Raw genomic sequence first — 22,752 nt, 5'->3', positions numbered from 1 at the left:
AGGCTTAAGTAACTATTTTGGAAAGGTGCTTTGAAGGTGATAATTTTAAAAAAGGAGTTAGAGCTTAACATATACATGCTGACCACGGGGTGAAGGAAAACAGAAGGATCCCCCAAACAATTTGCTTGTTAGACTGACTTTCTCAAATCCCTTAGCCTTTCTGAATCTCAACCACATCTTTTTTCCTAAGGCTGTTTTCCTGAAACCCTGATTCTGTGCCCTTTGTCTACAGCAAATACTACTTATGTACTCTAATTCTACACCAGAGGAATGTAAAGTACTTCAAGGACTTACAAGCACTGTAGCCTGGTAAGCTGTTCACAAATATGTCAAATAGGATAGAATCCATTTACTGTGACTTGCATTAATAAAAAAAGAGGGGCCTTAATAATGCATTGCACAAGCAGTTATAAAATTATGACATCAAAGGTAGCTGGAAACAGCTGCAGCATCCATCTGCTCCACTGTGCTACTATGGAATGTGATATCATCCTTTACTCTAGCACCTGTTGATGTAACTATCTTACACGTATCTTTTCATTAAAGGTTAACAGCTGTCCTGTGCCTGACAGGTCTTGTCTTGGGAGCAAGGAATGTGTCTTATCTGTGATCTGTAAAGTGATGGGTAACTGCACAGTGCAAATGTTTAATGCCATTAATAATATAAATCTGAGTTGGACTAATGAATATCCAACATGAAACTGTAGATGGTATCTAAAAATAACTAGTTCATCATGAGCAGACGCTCCTAATGAGCCCAATTGTGCGATAATTATGTGATGTGAGCTAATCTCCACCAGAGACTAAGACAAGACTCACACTTGCATTTCCTTTTGTAATCAGAGCTGCATTTGACCTTAGGGCGTCTCAAAGTCATGGGGAATGCATCAATCCTACAGGACACAGATAAGAAACAGGTGGGCCAGTTGACTTTGGATTTCCAAGGCAACACAGTATCCATGCTTCTTGGTGTCTAGTTCCAGTTCCTTATGGCATATGTCATAACTGGCAGTCCATTGGACTTCTGTGGTGTGGTTCACCTCAAGTTACCTCTTAAGGGAATCACACCAATATTTCTAATGTAAATTCAGTAACAATTGGGGGCTGATCAGTGAAGACAGAGGCAAAGTGCCAGGTAAAATTAAGGCAAAGAAGGGGATGGGCAGATTTTAGTTCAGACATGGATAGAACTATGAGACAAGAATAAAATGCAAGGAGAAACAAAGAAGTGAGGGGCAGAAAGAAAGAGTAGTGAGAGAATTGGAGGACATGAGAGCACAGAAGAACTGGAGAAGCAATGACAGCTTATACCCTAGAGCAGGGATCGGCAACCTTTGGCACGTGGCCCATCACGGAAATCCGCTGATGAGGCTGGTACACCTGGATGGTCAAATGCTGTATCTCTCCATTTGTATTTAGTACTCCAGGTGCACCAAGTTGAATACAATAATCAGCATAATGTCATTTATTGGGCGATCTATATGTTACTTTATTGGTGAGTCTTTTCAGAAGTTTTGTTTCTGAAGTTCAGAGGGAACAATTACCCAACGAAAGATGCTTGTGTTTCCTTTAAAATGGCCATGTTAGCCAAAAGCCAATAGCATCAGTTTCCAGTCATTCACATCTGTTAAATCAGGCTAATGTTCTTATTTTACAGTGCCTTAATTTCCGAGAATCTAGTGTGGCATTAGTTCCCCATTCATGGCTTCTTCCCTGCTCAGGGAGAGATGTAGGTTGCAGTGGGGAAGCCAATGGCAACATAGTTGAGCTGTGCCGCCAGAGAGCTGCAGGAGCTAAGACCGAGCTTGTCTGCCTGAGATCTATGTGGATGGACCCTCTGTTCACACAACATGGGCACAAGCCCCTAGCCCTGAATGGAAAAGGAGCTTGGATACCATGGTGATGGGCATGCAATAAGAACCTGAATAGAATAGCATAGCTCTGAAACTTGATGAATTTTAACTTGCAGAGCTTTCAAATCACTTTTTCCACAGACTGCAAGAGGAGAGAATATGTGAAATTGAACTGGAACCAAAGGTGCTCCACTGGGAGAAGATTGTGCTAATATGATGGGGATTTCCGTAAAATCTTCATCTAACAGCTTCAACAATGCACTATTATTTCTCACCAGACACTGCTCTTGCTATTGGCATTTGCAGCCCCCTGTGCTGAAATGTCGATAACGTCCATCAGGAAACCAACCTGCAAGTAGGTGCTCCTGGCGTGGTGTTCCTAGTGTAGGTGCTGAAAGCCACTGCAGTGCACATGATCCTAATGAAATGGCAAAATAGGTGTCTGCCACGCAAAGATACATATGTGCTGATTGGTGAATTCTGGCAGCTATTAGCTGATATTCCTTTCCAGCTCAGAATTGTTAACAGGTGTGGCTGTGTCCAGCAGCATGTGATATTACTTGTAACTGCATTATCACTGCAAAAGGACTCTTGCAAAAGAAATGACACTTCAAGTGTATGTTATGCTTGTAAACGTCTCATGGCCTGACAGCCATGCCCTAAGGCACACCGGTGACCAACAAGCAAATGTGCATCGTAGCCATCTCCATGAATAAAAGTGTGATAGAACAGAATGTGGGGTAAAGACAAAGTCCCAGGATGGCTCAGTCCCTGACAAGTTTCCGTTTTCTGGCAGCACTAAAGATTTAAAAAAAAAACAAAAAACCCCACACCCCAGCCCTTTTAGTGGGGTATATGGCAAGAACTGCTGTGATCCAGCTAGTAAACCCAAGGACACCCAATAATTATGTACAATCACTGATCACAACAGCCTGAATAAATGTTTTAAAATCCATTTTTTGTAAGCAGACGAACAAAGAAGAAAAGGCCCCTAGTGAGTGAAGCACCACCTATGAGAGACAAAGGCTCCCTAGCAAGAGGGACCTGCCAGTGTCTCACTTCTTATGGCCACACTCAGCCCTTACAGGCTATTCCTTGCAGCTCTGACTTGCTCCTCTGCGCTTTCACTCCTACTACAACTTTCCATTCTCTTTCTTCCTTTTGTTTTCCCCCTGAGACAACACCACATGCCAGAAGGTTACCAAGCTAGAAAAATCTGCAGGTTAAAAGTGCTCCTGACACATGCCCCAGGCTTTCATCTGAGCATTGGGGAATGGATGCAGTGGTGTTAGACACACTCTTGACGATAGAAGGCGGCATCTTATCTAGAACCCACTGGCCAAACATAGCTGGAAAGGAATTACCTGGTGCCTTCTGCTGACAGCTCAGCTCTGGAAATGAAACTGAGACAAAGATTTGCATATGCAGATAGCATAGGAGTAAACTGAAAAGAACTGGTTTGGGGCCTTTCTGGGTACTTCCTTAAGGAGCATTTTCATAAATGTTTGTCAGAGGTGAGTGGAAGGGCAAGGTTTTGACAGCACTGGGTGAGTAGGGCTAGTGGGTGGAAAAGGTGCCTTTTTCCTTTTTACACACACCCCAGTTTTGCAGCCTTCCCCCATCTTTGAACAAAGAAGCATTTCATGGCTGCTTAACTTCATCCTTTCTTCCTGAGACAGACATGCAGAACCACCGCTGAAATCTCAGAACTTTCTTTCGGTGCGGCTGCAGCTGTAGGTGCCAGGGCCACAAGTGGCACGGCTGTGAAAGGGACACTGACTAGAACTACGGAGGAACAGAGTGCTTGGGCCGGCCTGAAGTTAACTGTGATCAGCCTAGTTTTCTTGTCATGAAATCTGAAAATCTGGGCAGGCAGGCAGACAAATCTGGGAAACCCCTTAAAGAAACTCAGACTCGGTTATGCTGTGTGCGCATTATGCACAATTCTAGTCATCACACTTGAAAGAATTCTTTTTTAAAAAGCTTGAGAAGAAACAGCAAAAAGCTTTATTGTTGATGCTAAAGATAAAGATGAACTTCGAGGCCCTGCTAGAAAAGATTGCAACTGAAATGCAGGATTCACAGGAATGTCTTCAAAGTTTCTCTAGGCACGATCTCTGCAGCAATAAGCATTACCAGTAAGGATTCTCAAGGGAAAAGTGGGACTAACAGTTGCACAGAGGCAAAGCATTTCCATGGAATCCCTTGCAGGTTTCTCGTGTGTGACATAGTTTTCTTAGTGTGGCCTACAGTGGAGCAGCTGATGAAAAGCAAGCACAGAAGGCCAGCAAGTGGGACTATTAAATTGCCATCTGGGGAGGCCAAAATGTTGAGCCTTCCCCGCTCCTAAATGGATGAGGCTTTCCATAGATCACAATCTTGGGAGATGACTCATCAAGAAACAGTTTTATAACAGGTCTGTCATGAGAAGACATAGGCGCAATGCGGCCTAACATGGAATTAAAGCAGAAATATTGTTCAAGACTCAGTTGAAAGACCTTGTTGAGCAAACACACACACACACACGAGGTTTCTGCCAAATATTCCTGAATTAACAAACTTGCTTCTCAAAACAAGGTTAGACACTAATTATCAGTCTTCCAGCATGGCTGGGGGAGGCAGGGCATGTTTACCTATATTCTGTAATATTCTATACGCAGAAGGAGCCTGGTTCTGTTCTTAGTTACATGAAACTCCCATCTAAGTCCTGTTGAGCTGCTCCCATAGAAGTGAAGACAGAATTGGTTCCTATGTGGATTTACATACACACTTCATTATTGCAGTGTTGGGGCATAGTTGGATCCCAGGCTTCCAGCTACATTAATGTTGCTATTATACTGATAAGGAAAAAAAATGGGAGGTGAAAAAGATAGTCACTATCTTCAATTTGGAGAGCAGAATCACTTTTCCCCCATGTTCTCTCCCTCAAATTGCCGACTCCATCTTTCCTCCCCTTCTCCCGCCTCAAAAAACCAAACCAGCTCACCTTGTGATGTACCGGCCTGTACCGGCTCACTTTCACCCGGGCTGATAGGCATTCTAAGGCCCCAAGGCCACAGAACCCCCTCCTTTCCATCACATGTCTTTGAAGGAAGCCTGATGGCTGTTGGTTCTCTCTCCTTCCCTGGTGTTTTTAAGGTCAATGAGCAACTTCTCCTATCAGAGATTTTTTTGGAGGTTGGTAGGAAAGACATCAGGACCCTGGGGAAGAGGTAGGAGGCACTGGAACACTGCCTTTCCACCACTAATCCAACATTGCAATGTTCCTTTAAAATAAAGATCTTATCTCCTAAAGAACTTTGTTCATAGCAGGGTTACATTAGCTTATTTGTGATTTTACCTCTGGCAATTGGATCTCTGTTACAGTAGTTGTTAAAACCATCACTGTGCAGTACCACTTAGCTTTCTATGGTAAGTTATTGCCCCCAACATCTCCTCCGTCACAATTCTTTAGGCTTTCATTTTGTCCACTATCATTTTGGCCCAGGAAAGAACTCCAGTAGATGAGCTCTCTCACAGAGTCCATGACCAACTGGTCAGGTTGCTACTGAGATATACAAAAACCACAGTTCTTCTAGGGACTGAAAACATTTACCTCTACAAACCTACGTTAGAATAGGGGCTGATAGTCCACCCTAAATCTGGCCACAAACACAGTCAACCATAATCTCACTGAGTAAAGTTTTTGGGAGTGCCTAAATGACATGCCTCATTTTTCAAAAGTCATTTAGGGGGCCTAAATTGCATTGAAAGTGAATGGGGCTGTTGGCTTATTTCCCAGGCCAGGAAGGCACCACACCCAAATTCTGGTTCAGGGCCTCTTTCTCAGGCCAATCCTTTACAATGAAATAGTTCAACATAAATTCCACATATAAATCCTGTCTTTTCCCTGGACCCGGGATCTTCTGCAGGGTCTTAGCTATTCCTTACAGGTTCCCACCAGCTACTTGCCTGAGAATCACCCTGCTCTAGAGCCTGCTATAGGTGCTAACATGAGTACAACAACTCTCCACCCCCAACTGAGCCACCTGCAGGCTTTTATATTATCTGATTAATCTCAGCTGGGAGGTAGCTGATCAGTCACAGGTGCAGTATTATCGGAGACGGATTATGGTTTTGTGGGGCCCTGGGCTTTCCCTTTGCTAGGGACAGAGTCACTGACATTGGCAGCACTGCAAGGGAGGCTGGGCCCCATTCCCCTTAAAGGGCCAGCCACCCAGTTTCCTAAAGTCCAGCTTCTCAGAGATATTGAGGCTCCTAGCTTCCAATGATTGGCACCGATTTCAGTGAAGTTAGGAGGAGCCTCAATGGCTCTGAGGAGCTGGGCCTACGGTGCTTCAGAAAATGGGACTCAGGCACCTTACCAATGCTGCTGTAGCACATAGGTGCCAAATTCCTTCATGTCAGCCATGGGGCTTTGGCTTACAACAAGTATTTAGCTATTTGCGGACAAAGGGGAACATCAGGAAGTGAGAGAAGCACACGGTGCATGGGGAAGTGCACAGGTGTGGGAGCAAAGGACAAGTGGGACTTGAATGGGCCAAAAGGGCTGGGTGGTGGAGGAGGGGCTCTGAACGGAGCAGAAGAGACTTTGGGCAGGTCTGTACTTAAAATGCTGCAGTTGTAGTACTTCAGTGAAGACATTACTATGCTGATGGGAGAGCTTCTCTCACTGGCAAAGTTAATCCACCTCCCCGAGAGGCGGTAGCTATGTTGAAAGGAGAAGCCCTCCCGTCAACCTAGCACTGTCTACACCGGGATTTTCTCACCCTGAGCGACGTAGTTATACCAATGTAAGTTTATAGTGTAGACCTGGCCTATGAAGAAGAATACTCCTCATTGAGAAGTAGCTGACAAGGTGGGATCTTTTCTTCTCCCATACCTTTGAGGGGGAAAAACAAAATCCTTTTCTTCTAGTGAAATGAGGTTATTGGTTATGCAGAGTATTATAGTTCCTTCTGCAAACATTTCAAGCCCAGATACACAGGCATAACTCCTACTGGCCACATCCTGTAGTCCTTGTTCTGATCAACTTCCCATTGACTGTCGTGGGAATTTTGACTGAGAAAGATCTGTATGGCTTGGTTTCTTGATTTCAGTGGAAGTTCTGACTGAACAAGTACTGCAGGATTTGGCCAATTGACTTCTATGGGACTTGCATCTAAGGGCAGTACTGGTCTCCTATGACCAGCATGCAGAGTTGTCGCTATCTTTGTAGCTATCAGTTTTGCCTTTTGCAAGTAGAAAAAAGAACAAGTCCTCACAGTAAGCAGTAAGTCTCCAGTCCCATGTGCTGACTTCGTTAGTTGATAGTCTATGTCTACCATGCAATTAGAGATGTGACACCAGCATGGGTGTAGACGTACCCGAGCTAGCATTGATCTAGCTAGCTGGAATTACAGAAATGAAGCCAGGCAGTAATGGCTGCACAAGCCTGCACTAGCGGGTGCCACTGCAGATTCGCTGCTATTGTTATTCAAGCTAGATCAATCAAAACTAGCTCAGGTGTGTCTGTGGTTACATCTCTGATTGAAGTGACTGGAGTAAGACAGATAGTGGGCGACTAAGACAACGTTGGAATAAGCAAAATCATCATCATCCTATTTAATTGCTATGTATTTCCCTTTTTGGCTTAATTCCTGATATGAGTCAGGAATAACTTGGGGGCTTGGTAACAACACACTCATTCCTGCAGGATTGCATCCCACACCGCCCAATGTGCTCATCGCTTTTGCCCTTGTATTTATATGCACAATAATCATGTTGTGCAGGATCGATGCTGTGCGTCAATCACAGTCAAGGAAAAGGAAAATCCCATTAGACTTCAAATGAAAATCATTAATAACACAAAGTCTTTTTACAAATAGCATTTTAATGATCTCAGGTCTGGAGCACAGAAAGCTTCACTTTTCTATGTAGAAACAAATAAAACTTTATTCTAGAGTTGAAAAGAAAGTTACAGCTTTGTCGCATTTTCATTTCATAAGTGTCAAAAAAGAAACGGATACAATTAAATTACAACTGAACTTGTATTAGAAACAGTCATCAATCCCCAGTCAGAGAGCTAATTCATAAGAGATGATGAACGTCCACTCTGAAGAGGTTCTTTTCAAATGGAAGCTGTTTTACAAAAATAAATATAAGTGGAATAGCTGAACAGCCACTTAATTCATTCTAGGTACAAAATGACCTAAGGATTTAAATGGCATGCGAAGGGCAGTCAGGGCTTTGTAGCAATAGCGTGAAATGCCCCTCATTCTAGACCTTCTTAGTCAGAGTGTGTGCAGAGGAACATGGCTCACCAAGTAACGTACAAAAGAAGTGCCTCTAAAGGGATTCTCCTCATATGAAGAGATTTCTGCAGTCTTCGTTGTCTTTAAATAGCTCCATTTCCCTAGAAGGATAAAAATACAAAGATCACTTATATTGGTTAATATTCATGTGAGTTTTAATGGATTTTATTATTATTTTGCAAGCCCTGTGGGAATCTTAGATAAGCTCTGTAAATGTGCGTTGTTTCAATCTTTGTAATTTGTCAGAGACTCATTATGTTTTCAGCAAGTGCAAATGCTTTCAGGGTTTGAACTGGAATTATTCCAGTACAAATTATCCCGAGGCTGTCTGGGGCTGGTTCAGCCCCTCTTGCAAGTTAGAGCAGATTCAGGGTTGGTCTAAGTTGCACCAACTGCAAAATCCACCTTAGAACGGTTGTGCTGGTAGACCTCACTAGAGCGCAGTGGGCTTGGGCTTCACCCGTTACCAATCGCCAGCATGCTTCTGACATTCCCTGTACCTCATGAGGGCTGGTAGGGGGTGATGCAGAGCTGGCTCCACCAGCTTTATGCCATTTAGGGATTCCCCTATGACCAGGAAATCGCCAGGTGCCCACTTAGGGCAGTTTTAAGTCCCCTTTAAGCTGCAAGAGCACTGCAAAGGGAACTTAGCAGCGCTGAGAATCTGGCCCAGTATCTTTTAAATCTTCCACAGTATGTCACTTAAAACAACATTGAAATCCTTTCTCCATAACACACTTGGGAGTTTTGCAATTACATTAAGTTATTATGTGGGGCAAGAATATTTACATGCATTATTGATTAATGTAATCACATGAGGAAGACACAAATTTGCTTACCCCACAGCATCCACAACAGGTGCAGTCCCCACAGATTGTTCCAATGAGTCCATTGACAACCTGAATAGCACAAAGCACTACTTGAATTCCACTCATTATCAGCAACAAGGAGAAGAGGGTCAAATTCCAGGGAATTATGTGTTCAGGTGATTTGCACAAGGCCCACATGGTGTCATTGCTTAGATAATTCCTGTGTAAAAAAGAAAAAAGCATATGAGAAAGACAATAGAAGTCAATGTAAATCAGTAATGCAGTACTAGTGTTACTACTAGTTTGTTGTTATTGTAATCTGAAAAGTGAGTCACTGTATCCACTTGACTCTAAAATAATTTCCACATCACTATTAATGGTACTTTATATTTCTGCTTGTGGAATAATGAAAGAGTTTTGATTTCAAATAATTCCATTGCATTTATAAACATTGACATCATCTCGCTGACTACAGCATGAACAAAGCAGGTAAAGAAAGAATAAATATGTTCTGAAGGCAATTATATACTTCATTTTATTTTGTCAGGCAAGAACTGTCAAATAAGATGTACCAGAACTTCATATGAAGCTTGTTCACGCCAAGTATGTAGATGCAACATTAATAGTTAAAACTTCTAGTGGTGAAATGGATGAACTATCGATAAAGGTGGGAGTACATCAGGGATCAGCACTGAGCCCTTTCTTGCTTATCCTCATCCTGGATACCCTCACAACAAACTCACAAATGAAGACACCTTGGTGCATGCTGTTCGCTGTAGATATTGTTCTATGCAGTGAGTAGAAACATGGTCTAGATAATAAACAGGGAGATGGGTTGGAGAGATGAGAGATCAAAATAAGCAGAGAGAAAGACCAGAGTATATAGCATGTAATTTCAGTAATGTGAGCACTGAAGAGTTATCTTTGAAACTGGCTGGGCAGACAATACAAAAAATGCAAAGTTTGAAATGTCTGGGTTCCAGAATCCAGAAAAATGGGGAAATGGAGGCTGAAATTAGAGATAGGATAATAAATGCCTGGCTCAGATGGAGAGAGATAAGTGGTGTAGTATTTGACAGGAAGATACCAGGAAGAGTAAAAGGGAAAGTCTAGTAAATGGTGGTCCATCCAGTTAGAATGTATGGTGGTGAGTGCTGGACAAAGAAGAAACATGAGCAAATGATCTGTTCCACAGAAATGCAAATGTTGAGATGGCTGAGTGGTGTAAGCCAGAAAAAACCACGTGAGGAATGTGTATGTTAGAGACAAAGTCAAACACCCATAGATGAAAAAATGAGGGGGTGCGGGCTCAGATGGCTTGGGTCACGTAAAGCACAGTCCTGACAACAGTGTGGGTAAGAGGGCCCAACAGATCAAGACTGAATGAAAAAGACAGAGACACTGAGCAAGAAGTGGTAGGATGTCATAAAAGAAGACATGTTGGTGTGATTAAGGATATGGCATCAAACAGAGCACTTTGGAGGGTGAGGACTTGTAGGGTGGACTCCAGCTAATGGGATTAAAGCAAGGAAGAAGATGAGAAGGACTATCAAATAAGATCCATGCCAAAGATCTGCCTGTTCAGTAATCACCCAAACTTGTATCCTTCTTTCTTTGAAAGTCAAGTGTTTTTTCTTACTAAACACAGTTCCAGTTATGCAGTTGTATAGAGCAACTCTGACATCTAGTGGTAACTTCAGTACATCTATATATGCATATGCATATCATAGATAAGGTTAAGATTCTGTCATGGATATTTTTAGTAAAAGTCAGGGACAGGTCGCAGGTGTGACACCCTGGCACCCCCTTATTCACCACTGTTATATAATTAGAATATGTTTTGTACAAAGTATGCCTTGTGAGGTATCATTCTAAAAGTCTTGATCTGCTAGACATTAATATCTCATTGGCTTGTATGTGCTATCATCATATGTGAAGTTATGAAGTTTGGCTATGTATGTGTTACTGAAACATGTTGTGAGGTTGAAAACACCCACAAGCAGCTTTTCAGGTACAACAGTAAAAAGGCCAAACAATGTTAATGGCTTATTGAGGAAATGCACATAAACACAAGACTGCGTACCATAGAAACCTCTCAGAGATAGCACTACACAATGGGAACTGTTTGACCCAGGTCACAGCAAAAAAGCTTTCCAGCAAGTGGGAAGAAGATATAAATGGGGGAAATGACATCATGATGGTACCTCACTCTCCCTACACAACACACCTGGAAACACCTGAGGAACAAAGACTGAACTGGGATGGAATGTGCGACTGTGTATGTAAACCTGGGAAACCCAAGCTGCAAAGCTAACGTAGCTTGTGCCTTAAGAATCTGCCAGCCTGTTTATCACTCAGGGTGAGAATTTGCTAATTCATATCCTACCTATCTAGTATGTTAAGCTCAGTTTGCGTTTTTGTTTATTTACTAGGTAATCTGCTTTGATCTGTTTACTATCGCTTATAATCACTTAAAAATCTATCTTTTGTAGTTAATAAACTTATTTTATGTTTTAATCCAAACCATTGTGCATTGGACTAAGGTTTCTGGGGAAAATCTCAGCTTGGTTACCACAAGCGTGCATGGTTCTCTTCACATTGAGGGACAGGTTGACCGTGTATTAAACCCATATACTGGCTAGATTTGACCAGGGCAGGACGGTACTGCTCTGGGGTCCTAGGCTGGGAGGCTGGCGGTTAGAGAGCCTGCATGTGACTGCAGCTGGTGTGTCCCTACCTGGGTGAATGCTGGTGAAAGTGCAAGCTTGGAGGGCTTTGCAGCTTGTCACAGTGTGATAGGGAGCCCAGGCTGGTGGGTCAGAGGGCCCAGTGGTACCCCAGTTCCAAGTAGCACCCTGGGGGACCCTGTCACAGTGAGCAATAAACAAAAATTCCTGGAAGCCCACAAACTGTCCATAACTTTTACTAAAAATATCCTGGGATGGGGGGACAAACAGAGCATTGCCGGGGCTTACAGCTCCTGCAGCCCCGCCACTGCTCCTGTGTCAGGGGCTGATCGCTGCTGCTGCAGCCCAAGATGGGCTAATCCAGCCCCAACCACTGCTCCAGCGGACCGGGAACCATGGCAGTGGGCCACCAGTCAGCTGTTCGGTGGCCCTGGGGCTGGTCAGCTATTCCGGCAGCTGCTGTTCTGGTGGACCTGGGGTGGGCCATGATGGCCACTGCTTTGGTGGCACCAGGGCTGACCAAGCCTGCTGTTCTGATGACCATTGCTCTGTGGCCTGAGGGCTGGCCACTGGGCAGCTGTTCTGGTGGCCGCTGCTCCAGGGCTGGCCCCTGCTCTGGCAGCCCTGGGGCTGACAACTACTCCACAGTCCTGCCCTAGAAGAAGTCACGGAGGTCCCAGAAAGTCACAGAATCCGTGACCTCCATGACAGAATCGTATCATTAATCATAGGGTTGCATTTAGAACGCGGGGAGCTAAATTCATCCTTAGTGTATATCGATTGCTCTCATTTCATCTCAGGGATAGATTAGATAGATTTCAACGCTTTAAGCACCAAAGTCTGACCTTGGATTAGAGGATGCAACTCTCATTGACTTCAGTGCTACAAAATGTTAAATGACCTTCAATGGGAGTTGCAAACATGGAAACAATGGTAAATTTTCAGACCCAAATATTTTTCTTAATTGTTATGGTTTTACATTGTTATTAAAACAAAACAAAGGAAATTCTATTACAATGAGAAAAGGGAAATAACGTTTCTAACAAACCATCAAATGCTGACAAGTCACCTGTATTTTATCTCGTGCCTAGATAACACAGCAGCACAAACACGTCCCTGGCTGTTCTAAAAGCCAGTCCTGAGGCACAGTACAATGAAATAAGGATGGAATGACAGACCTCATTGCCATTTTCTGGACTTTGCCAATTTCAATGAAAATGTGAAGGTTATTTCAAAACCCAGTTTGGGTTTGTTTTTTTAATATTGCCTTTGGATACGCCTAATGCTCTGTTAATTCAGAGAGTAACAGTATTAAGACCAGAAGGGATGTTTATGATGATCTAATCTGACCTCCTGCATAACACAGGCCCTAGATTTCATTCAGTGGTTCCTTCACCTTGACCAACACCCTTCAGCTGAACTACAACACATCATTCAGAGAGCGCTCCGACCTTGGTTTAAAGATTCCAAATAACAGAGAATTTACCACATCCCTTGGCGATCTGTTCCAATGGTTAAAATGGGCATCTTATTTCCAGTTTGAACTTTGCTGACTTAAGGAATCCAGGGATATGAACAAGTGACACATATGCATGATACCAAAGAAGTTTCAGCTGCATAGTGTGGACAACACCCTCCAATTTTCATAACCAAAATAAAATTAAATAAAGACTAACTCTTAAATATTAACAGCCTCAGTTTCAGATCTGAGATTCCCACTAAAAACACTCTTAATCATATGATTATAGTCTAGCCACCCATACTGCTTTAAAAATCTAAGGAATAAACTGACAAGTGGTAAATGTATCTTAATTGGGGCTCTTTGAAACCTCTAGTTTCAGCTGGGGATGGTATTCTTATTCTAGAATATTGTGTAGCCATGTACTGTCACAGTATATGGCAATACTTCATCCAACAGGCAGCCACATTGCAGTCTCAGTAATGTGATTGTGTGCGATTTCTTATTTACACAACAAAATTAAAGCTAGAAATTACATCACAAACTTCCTTATCGCAGTACTGCTTCAGTGAGTGAATATATCACATCTTTTCTAGCTAACCCATGCATGATGCAGTGCAATATCTTACCCATTCTCAAATGGATAGTTCCAATTAATGCCATTGTTACACTTAGGGCCTCTATTTAGAGCAACTGCTGACACAACAAAGCAGTATCCGGCTCCCAGAAGTCCAACTGCTGCAAATATTATAGAAGTAAACATCTGATAGAGACAGAAAAAGATGAAGTTATTTTTGACCTCTTACAAACAATTAAATGTATCCTGCTTAAGTGAATGTGTAGTACAGTCTCAACCCTAACTTCTGAACAGTTAAAATAAATGCATTATGTAACTAGACTCTAATGTACATTGCATGTCTGCAGGCATTGCACTTTGTGCTGCAATTCCCATTGGTCCTTAGAAGCTTAAACCAAGTCAGACTGGAGTAGTATTTGCATAGGAGACCTCAAAGGAACACCTTGATACTACAGGAAGTGGTAATGGTGATTCAGTATATGGCACTCTTCCCTCAATCAGTACTAACCCTGTCTGGTGTCCGGGGGCACTGTGCCACACTGAATGTTCTGTCAGATGAGATCATGGCCAAAATTGAAGTCCCAACCGTTTGTGAAGATGCCATGGCACATTTCGCAAGAGCAGAATTGTTAATTTTGGTGTCCTGATCAAATTTTGGTCTGGTTAATTATATTCTGCCTCAGTAAATTTCCCCTCCCTTTTCACATTCTTTACTTCCTATTGTGTATTTGTGCTCATCATAACCAACGTCACAGCTGGCACTAATGCAGAGATGGCACTTTCAGTCGAGAGGCAAAGGACTGAGTGGACATGAGGTATGGACTATAATATTACACCAAAAGGTTAAGGCCCTTTTAGACCAGAATTGAAGGACGTAGGTGGGAATACTTCTACTACTCATGCTGCATCTATTCTGTGGCTAAATGAAGACTTTGTTTTCCAAGCATGTTATTCTGGCATTCTTCATGATTATTTAAAAAAAAATCACTGAGGAACCAAAGCCTTTGCTTGCACTTCGAAAACATTTTGTTACTTTCACATAATCAAATCTTTAAATCATTCCAAGACAATATTAATTCCATAACATAAGCCTGGTGTTCAAATTAACATGAAAGGACAAATTCTGTTCTCAGGTATACAATCCAGCTAAATTCAACTGAGTTGCCTAGGTGAAATGATGGTAGAATCTATCCACAAAGCATTAAATGTATTTAACAGTTCAAAATATGAGGTAGATATAAAAGCTCTCCAACAGCTGAACTGATTTGGGATAATAAATTGTTGTGACAGAAAATTGGCAGCGAGATGTCATGGGATGGAATGTGTGGCTTCTAAGCTTAATTAACTCCCTCCAGCGTTAATTTAGCAATAAAGAAGAAAAGTTTGACTTGGACTCTAAACCTACACTGGGATCCACTACTGCAGCCCACTGCACCTATGCAGAGCCCTAGTTAAATCAACAGGACTTTGCACAGCCGTGAGGGAATTGTGCTAGTGATTCTTGATGCAGTATCAGGGCCCTGGAGAGAGGATGAAAGAACAAACAACATGTGAGAGATGCGTAGTCACGTCACTTAATGCACTAGTGGAAGGTGTTCAGTTCTGGAGTAATTGTTACTTTGGTGGAGTTATTCTGGATTTACACCAGGCCACTGAGATCAGAATCTGGCCCATTCTAGTCTACTGAGTATGAGAAGTGCATTCTTCTACAAAGATTCTGGACCAAATTCTCCAGCCCGCTAAGTCTGCTATCCCTAAGTAGAAGTGGTCTCCACAGGCATAGAGTAGATGGAGGCAGCTACGTCATCTCCTGTGCTAGCTGCTCCACCCCTCCACTGTGTAAGATGGAGGAAGTGGCATTTGAAATTAGAAATGAGCCTAAGCCAAAAAGTTCAGCTTCACATTTGGCTCTAGAGCCAAAATTCCTCTATGTCTTCAGGGTGTTTGGATCCATATTTTTAATTTAGCCCATGATAGAAAAAGTTTGAACTGGACTCTGCATCTCAGCTCCCCAAAATGTGGTGGTGGTGCAGTGTAGGGATTTTCAGACTGGGGGAGGTGAAGGGGGGTTGTTTGGACCTGCCTCCATTTGAAATACAATTTTCCCCCCACCTTAAAAGTCATAATACTTAAAAGTTTGGAGAACTCTTACCAAACAAAATGCAGTACTGCAGAGTGCTTCTGTATCGTGCCCTATAATTGGCACTGATACTGAGTCGACTTTTAAACTTCAATTTGAGGTGCACAATTTATGCTGGATCTTATTTCGAAGCAACCACTCTATATGCCCCACCTGCTTCCTGTCAGCTGCCTTTCCACACGCTGAGAGACAAGGTGGGTGAGGTTATATCTTTTATTGGACCAACTTCTGTTGGTGAGAGAGGCAAGCTTTTGAGCTTACACAGAGCTCTTCTTCTTGTACTCTTCTTCTTCTCTGAGACCTGAAGAAGAGCTCTGTGTAGCTCAAAAGCTTGTCTCTCTCACCAACAGAATTTGGTCCAGTAACAGATATAACTTCACCCACCTTGTCTTTCTAATATCGTGGGACCAACACGACTACAACAACACTGCTTTCAACAGACTGTTAATTTAACCTATTATTTTGCTATCATACGTTCCATACCACCACCATTTTCAGCCCTTTGCTTAATATTGTTGGGTGGTGAGGGGCTTTCTTATGGTGTGCTGTGGATTTGCTAAAAGGAAGAAATAACTGTACTATGGAAATGGCTATAATATTTTTCAGAAGATCCACATTACATATTGTGTAGGGTCCACAGTAAAGCTATACGGTGACTGTAATGGAGCAAAAGACATCTGTCATAAAAGAAAAAAAATAACTGTCCCCTCATTTGAGAAAAGCAAAATGCAGGTCTTTAGGAAATTTATTTTATTGGTACCCACTTTTAACAAGCCATGTCAGGGCTACAGCTGTATTGCATTGGCATGCCAACAAGGCAGCATGATAAATGTGGTCTTGGTACTATCAAGGGGTCCTGGTACAACAACATCTTGGCACATCAATAATCCTTGGCTTAGGGCACAAAAGGATACCAGGATTTTTCACTTTATGCTATGGACAACAAATGCACTACATAGTCACATTTTAGAACATCATAAATATATATGGACAGACATGATATAAATGTCATTGTTTGTCACCATTTGGCTGGGTTTTTTTTGTTTTTTGTTTTGGCCACATCCTTCTTTTCCACTTACCGCAAACCTCTTTCCACAGCTTTCATTACCACAGCATCCACAACAATCGTTATTCTTAAGGCCCAAAAATACCAAGGCAGGAAAGATCATCTACCAACAATAAAAAATACAGTTCCATTAGGTTGGACCATTCTGAGTTAACCTTATGTTTTAATCTATTAGTCCAATGTCTTATTTTTCTTATCACTACATTGAATTTTTAATTACTAAATCAAAACAAGTTTTAAATTGCTTATTTACTTATTAAACAAAGTGCACAATCAAGAATCATTTGCAATGTTGGTTGTACTGTATTTGAAGTGCAGGGGAATTACAGTAAAACCCAACCTTTTACTTTAGAAAATAAAAGTGAAAATTTCAGGATTTGTCTACTCACCAATACACCGGATCCCAACATCCCTCCGAAGTACCAAACTTCATCTGTGATGTGTTCATTATTGCTCATGACTTCTCCTCCGGGGAAAAACAGCAAAATGTTAGCTAGAGTACATAGCACCGCCAGAGGAATGAGGGTGATTCCCAGGCACTTGGCACAACCACCGGAGCACATGCTTTCTAAACAAAATTACAAACAAAACTAAAGAAAAATGAAAACCCCTTATTCTTGTCAGTGTTTTAAACAGAAGTGTCTCAGCATAATTTACAAAATCCAATTCTGTTTTGCCCTTGGGGAATTCAGCCTATAGAATGTTTCCTTCGGAGAGGCTGCAGTCTGTTAGTAAGCCAGTGCTCCAGTTACTTATAAGCTCTCACTGCCATGATGTCAATTTTCTGAACCCCCCATAAATGAGATTACAGTCAGACCAACCTTTGTTTTTACCATGACGACCAATAGCCTCTGTTAATGTTCTACCAGCGCAGACTAGACCATCAGTTATGTGGAGTCCAATTATTGGAAAATAGCTTGTTCGGTTCTGGATGGTCAATTTTGTAACACACTGTCCATGCCCACATTGGAAAATAATTCTTTGCTGTCACTGAAAAGAAAACATGTCATTAATCGGTTTGTGATGGTTGTAGCCACCTGCAGTCAGGAATCCCCCCCAGTAAATGGCTTAGGATGGTCAAGCTAATAAGCATTTCTTATTTTGAACTCTCCTAAGAATTAGTGCACAATCAGAATCAGAATTTACATAGGCATTTTTTGCCATTAGCATCCTGGAGTAATGGGGGCATTTAGAAAAGAGTCATTGAATGTCCTCCTTTTTTGTGTTTTTGATTTTCTTTGTTGTCTTAAAGGAGGATTTCTTAGAGTCCGACACCATACTGTTTACTTAGGCAAAACTTACATTTAAAATCAGTTAGAGGTTTGTCTGAGTGAATACAGTAAGGTTGAGCCCTTTAAACAGAAATAGGCATTAGATTCTAATCCTGCAAGCAGAATTGTGGCAGGCAGATCCCTGAGCTCATGAAGAGCCTTGTTGACTTTGTGTGGGCTCCAGGCAGGCACAGGTGTGTATCTGCACAAGTTGGAGGATCACAGCCTTCGTGCTGAGATATCATTTGTGCATAGTTATAATTCTGAAGTTGATATGACTATGTGTATTATGAGAACCTTTCCCATTACAAAAAGAGATATGTAATATGTCCCCACCACGCCCCTTAGCAGGAGTTTGGGGCAATCATAGTAAGGAGCCCCCAAATAATCCAACCTGGTTTTACAGAACACCCAGTTCATGCTCACACCGGATATCTGGGACTTTCTATACAGACCTCAGTAAAGCTGCTAGTCTCTTCAGTTAAATACTGAGTGGTGGAGCCAAACTGTGGGCCAGATCGATAGTCCATTGAAGGAAATGGAAAGACTCCCTTTGACTTCAATGGTCTTTGAATCTGGCTCTATCCTCTGAACTACATCCATGAAAATGTCAATGAACCCAACGGTGTTTCCTGGGTGTAATAGTGCAGAATTTGGTCCTTAGCGTTTTTTAATTCCCACTCCAGGAAACCTAGCACACAACAGGCTGCACAGCTTACAAATAGGGTTTAGGCCATGTGCAAAATGTGGTGGAACAAACCAAAGTGAATGACCCTCAAACAAGTGCCTCAGTTAAAAACAGACCTCAGGGCCTTTTAATACATATGCTAAACTTCAGACCTTTTCCTTCACACTTAGCCCCTACATATGACCCTCTTCTCCTGAGTTTCACACTAATGCTCAGCACTGGTAGAAAGTCAAGGATTCCATTCTAGTCAAGTCTCCAAGGTGACATCTGATTCTGAGTTGTGTTCATAAACAGGTGACTTTTCCCAAAAGGATACCATTGAAGTATTTTTCATTCAAGCTTTGAACAAGTTTTCTTCTCATAGTACTTTTGTGCCTCAGGGCTGCTCTAATTTACACGGGCTGCTGCTGACTGCAAAGGGCCCCAGCCAGCCTACCTTTTCAACTGCTGAGTCCCCTGCATCAGAAGCCAGAAGGGCAGGTAGCATAAAGGCCACTAACCATGTCATTGCACAACCCAAAGATTTCCTTAAGCAGAGGATGTTCAAGTGGCACAATCTGTCAATTTTAGGGCTGTTTTCACCATCAGAGTAGTAAGGGAACTTTACTGTACTGGGGGATCTGCCCTAGTGTGTATAAAGAACAGCATTTGTTTACAAAAACAAAAAACAGGTCACGTTTCACATATGCCAAGCCTGACAGTGTTTATTTAAGCCAAAAGTTGTGATGTTAGAAATCTTCTTTGTGGCTAAATGTAACATTTATACAAGCGAGGGACAATAAGCACAGGTGTGAGAAGGTGTGTCAGGCTCTGTGTGGGCTTCCCCAGTATGACTCATTACTGAGATATAACTCTGCTATTCCAGCCTTTGTTTCTACTAAGCAAAGAATGGGGTTTCTGGGTTCTACTGTAATACAAGGAATAAATAAACATTACACATCATAATTATTAATTTTTAATCATTAACAACATTGGCGGTAGAACTGAGTACAGTCATTCTCCCAGTGATGCAGGTGGTTAATGGAGGAAACTACAAAACCCATTTTCACATCTGACTTCAGGCCAGATTCTGATCCCTTTATTCAAGTTGACTTTAGTGAGCCTGCTTGAGGAGTAATGTACTTTCAGGGTGTGTAAGGCTATCAAAATCTGTCCAACCATCGAGAGTTGAACCTCTGCAGGTGAAAGGTTAGTGCGCTAACCCCCTGAGCCAACTATTCCCCTGACTGAGCAAATACTAGTAACAATCTCCTGATTTTTCCACACAGTGCTGTCCATGAGATATTGTGAGCCAGGCAAGTACTGAGCACTCAGTCTGGAATTCTGGCTGGTAACTGATAATCATATGTTTCTAATATGCCTATTGTTGCCTTAATTAAGAGAAATGAACATGCTTACGTATATAGCTGGAAACTGCAGATACCCACTGAAAACTATGTTTTTTATTGGCAGCATATGGAAATCCAAGAACTGGTGAGTAAAATAATTATAATAGCTTGAGGCACAAAAGAACAAGTTCATTTATAGAAGAGACCTCATGAATCAATAAAACAGTGATTCAGATGCCTGGTCAATATGGAAGGCTCCATTCAATTTCCTGTTTCAAACATTCTCCGTGGAGTAGCTGTCTCACGGTATAACATGGCCATGAAACGAGATCATGTTACAAGAAACAGAACAATCTACCAGGAACTCCTATGTCAGGCTGGATGAAAATGCTACTTGGCTGTGGACTCCCATGCCCCTTCTGGAGTCAGCTTAACCAATTCCAGTGTGGCATGGTTCGCTGCACCAAGACCAACCATCCTAGGACAGCCCACTGTGCCTCTGTGGTGCTGTGAAGGATGCTATCCACATACTGGATGGTTGCTCTTTTTGCATTAAGCTCCCTGAAGATCTTCTCAATCTGAACACTGCTGATACAGAAACCTTTGATTGACTCAAGACCTGATCACAGAGAGGCCCCTCCTTCTGTTCTCCTTGTGGTGTTTTAGTCTCCAAACTCTTTATACTTCAATGCTCCAGCACAAATCAAATTGGTTGAAAAAGGCTGAGGGGTGAGCAGTGCTAGTACGGATGGCTTAGTGTGGTTATCACCAGGTTGGGGTTCATATGAGCACTACGTAGAATCATGAATACAAACTGAGAAGGATGAAAATCAGCTTTTCATCCTTCCAATGTTGAGAAGATGATTTTAGGAGCCAAATTCTGCTCTCATTTACCCCCAGAGTAATCTAGAGCTATTCCACTGATTTCAGTAGAATTACTCCAGATTGTCACCAGTATAAATGAGATCAGGATTTGTTCCTACACGGTTTGTTCTATTGGGAGCTGTTAGATGAGACCTTAATAAACAAGGTCTGGTCTTGTCTGTACGGATATTAAAGATCCAGTGGCATTTTTTTTCCAAGTAGGAATTTGTTCTCTTGTCCCTGGGCAACTCTTTCCATTGTCCAGCATGCCAGTGATTGCAGAGGCAGATGCATTTCCATAACACTATTTTAGGGTCATTTTGAGATGAAAGGCATGATACAGTAAAATAAGTTTCTTCTTCTTCTTCTTTTCTTCTTTGTTTTGGAAACAGTGGGAGCAGCAAGTCAGCTCTTCCCTAGGTTGTGAGACAGGGCCAGTACAAGGTCTACTAAGAGACATTGGAAACAACAGAAGGCAAAGCTCAAAAGCTCTCAGTGATAGCAGCATATGGAATTTTGGAAATGGATTCTGGGAAAGTTCTTCTCTGTGCTAGAACTCTTAATAGGAACATAAGATTTGCCACTCTACATCACATTAGTGGTTCATCTAATCCAGCATAATGTCTCCATCAGGGGGGCAGAATCAGATGTTTCAGAAGGTCTCTTTAAATCAGATGCTTACATACTGCAAAAAAAGGACTTGCTTAAATTATTCACAAGTATTTATTTCTTGCATTTACTAGTTGATAAGTTAATTGCTCCTTACTACATAGAATGTGTGATAAGACATACAAAACAGGGTTTGGCTCTAGATGCCATTATAAGGTGACATAATTTAAACGTCAGATGGATAAAGTACAGGGGAAATTGAACTAATGATGAGACATATACCCTGATAAAGATATGCATACGTAAGAGCAAAATAACTGAATATGTCCCTTAGAGAGAGAGAGAGGGAGATCTGAAGGACTATTTAGGTAATGTTTAAGCAAATATTGATTTATTTGGCTTTTCAGTGGACCACCTCTGCTTTAAGATCTACTAGAATTAGTTTTCAATCAGCATTTCTATCAACAGTAAGAATTTCCATAATCTTTCTCTGGTTCAAATTCTGTTCTCAAGTTTTACAAGTTAAATTTTAAGTAGCTCTACAGAAGTCCATGGAGTTTCTCTGGATTTACACCAGTTAAACTATGGATAGAATGTAACCCATATTGCACAATAATTTATACATTCTATAGAAATGAAATAAACTAGGAAAACAAACAGAAACAACAACACAGGTGAAAATGTACTACTATAGGAAGGAATTATTGGGGGAGAAAGGATTCCCAATCAATTTTAGGCTTTGTTTAGGATTTGCAAGTGAAAACCTTTCATCTTGGCCTGTGTTACTAGAGGAACATAATGTTTAATAAGGCCATAGATTTCCTGTGCAGTACTCACTTATATTCACAGGAGATACAGAAGGCATAAATTAGACTCTCTCACACTGGAAATAAGGTGTGGCTGGGGTCCCAATGGGGGCCAGCTATGGTCACTCAATTAGGGTGAACTGCAAAGAATGGGGCAGCCAAACCCCAAAAAGCTAGTGGATATTCCAATACTTAGATTTACCAAGCCAGCATAAAACAGCTTCTTTATTACCTTACTGGTTACTCAGAAGTTCAAATAACACAGTTCCCTTAAAGTGATCCAGCCTGAGGCCTCCACCCAG

General features: G+C 41.9%; 1 protein-coding gene across 1 annotated transcript; it reads right to left on the bottom strand.

The window, feature by feature from the left end:
* Positions 1-7,766: 7,766 nt before the first annotated feature.
* TM4SF4 (transmembrane 4 L six family member 4) lies at positions 7,767-17,671 on the bottom strand. The gene is made up of 5 exons (XM_024208580.1): positions 17,274-17,671; positions 16,898-16,987; positions 13,731-13,864; positions 8,986-9,175; positions 7,767-8,247 (listed from the first exon to the last, which is right to left on the bottom strand). Exons 1-5 carry the CDS (start codon positions 17,445-17,447, stop codon positions 8,230-8,232), a joined length of 606 nt encoding a protein of 201 aa, XP_024064348.1. The 5' UTR covers positions 17,448-17,671; the 3' UTR covers positions 7,767-8,229.
* Between the last annotated feature and the right edge of the window lie 5,081 nt (positions 17,672-22,752).

Source organism: Terrapene carolina, unplaced genomic scaffold (genome assembly GCF_002925995.2).
Source record: "Terrapene carolina triunguis isolate 2854851 unplaced genomic scaffold, T_m_triunguis-2.0 Scaffold88, whole genome shotgun sequence".
Taxonomy (NCBI): domain Eukaryota; kingdom Metazoa; phylum Chordata; order Testudines; family Emydidae; genus Terrapene; species Terrapene triunguis.
Note: the sequence above shows the minus strand (reverse complement) of the source record. Positions and strands in the feature narration are given on the sequence as shown.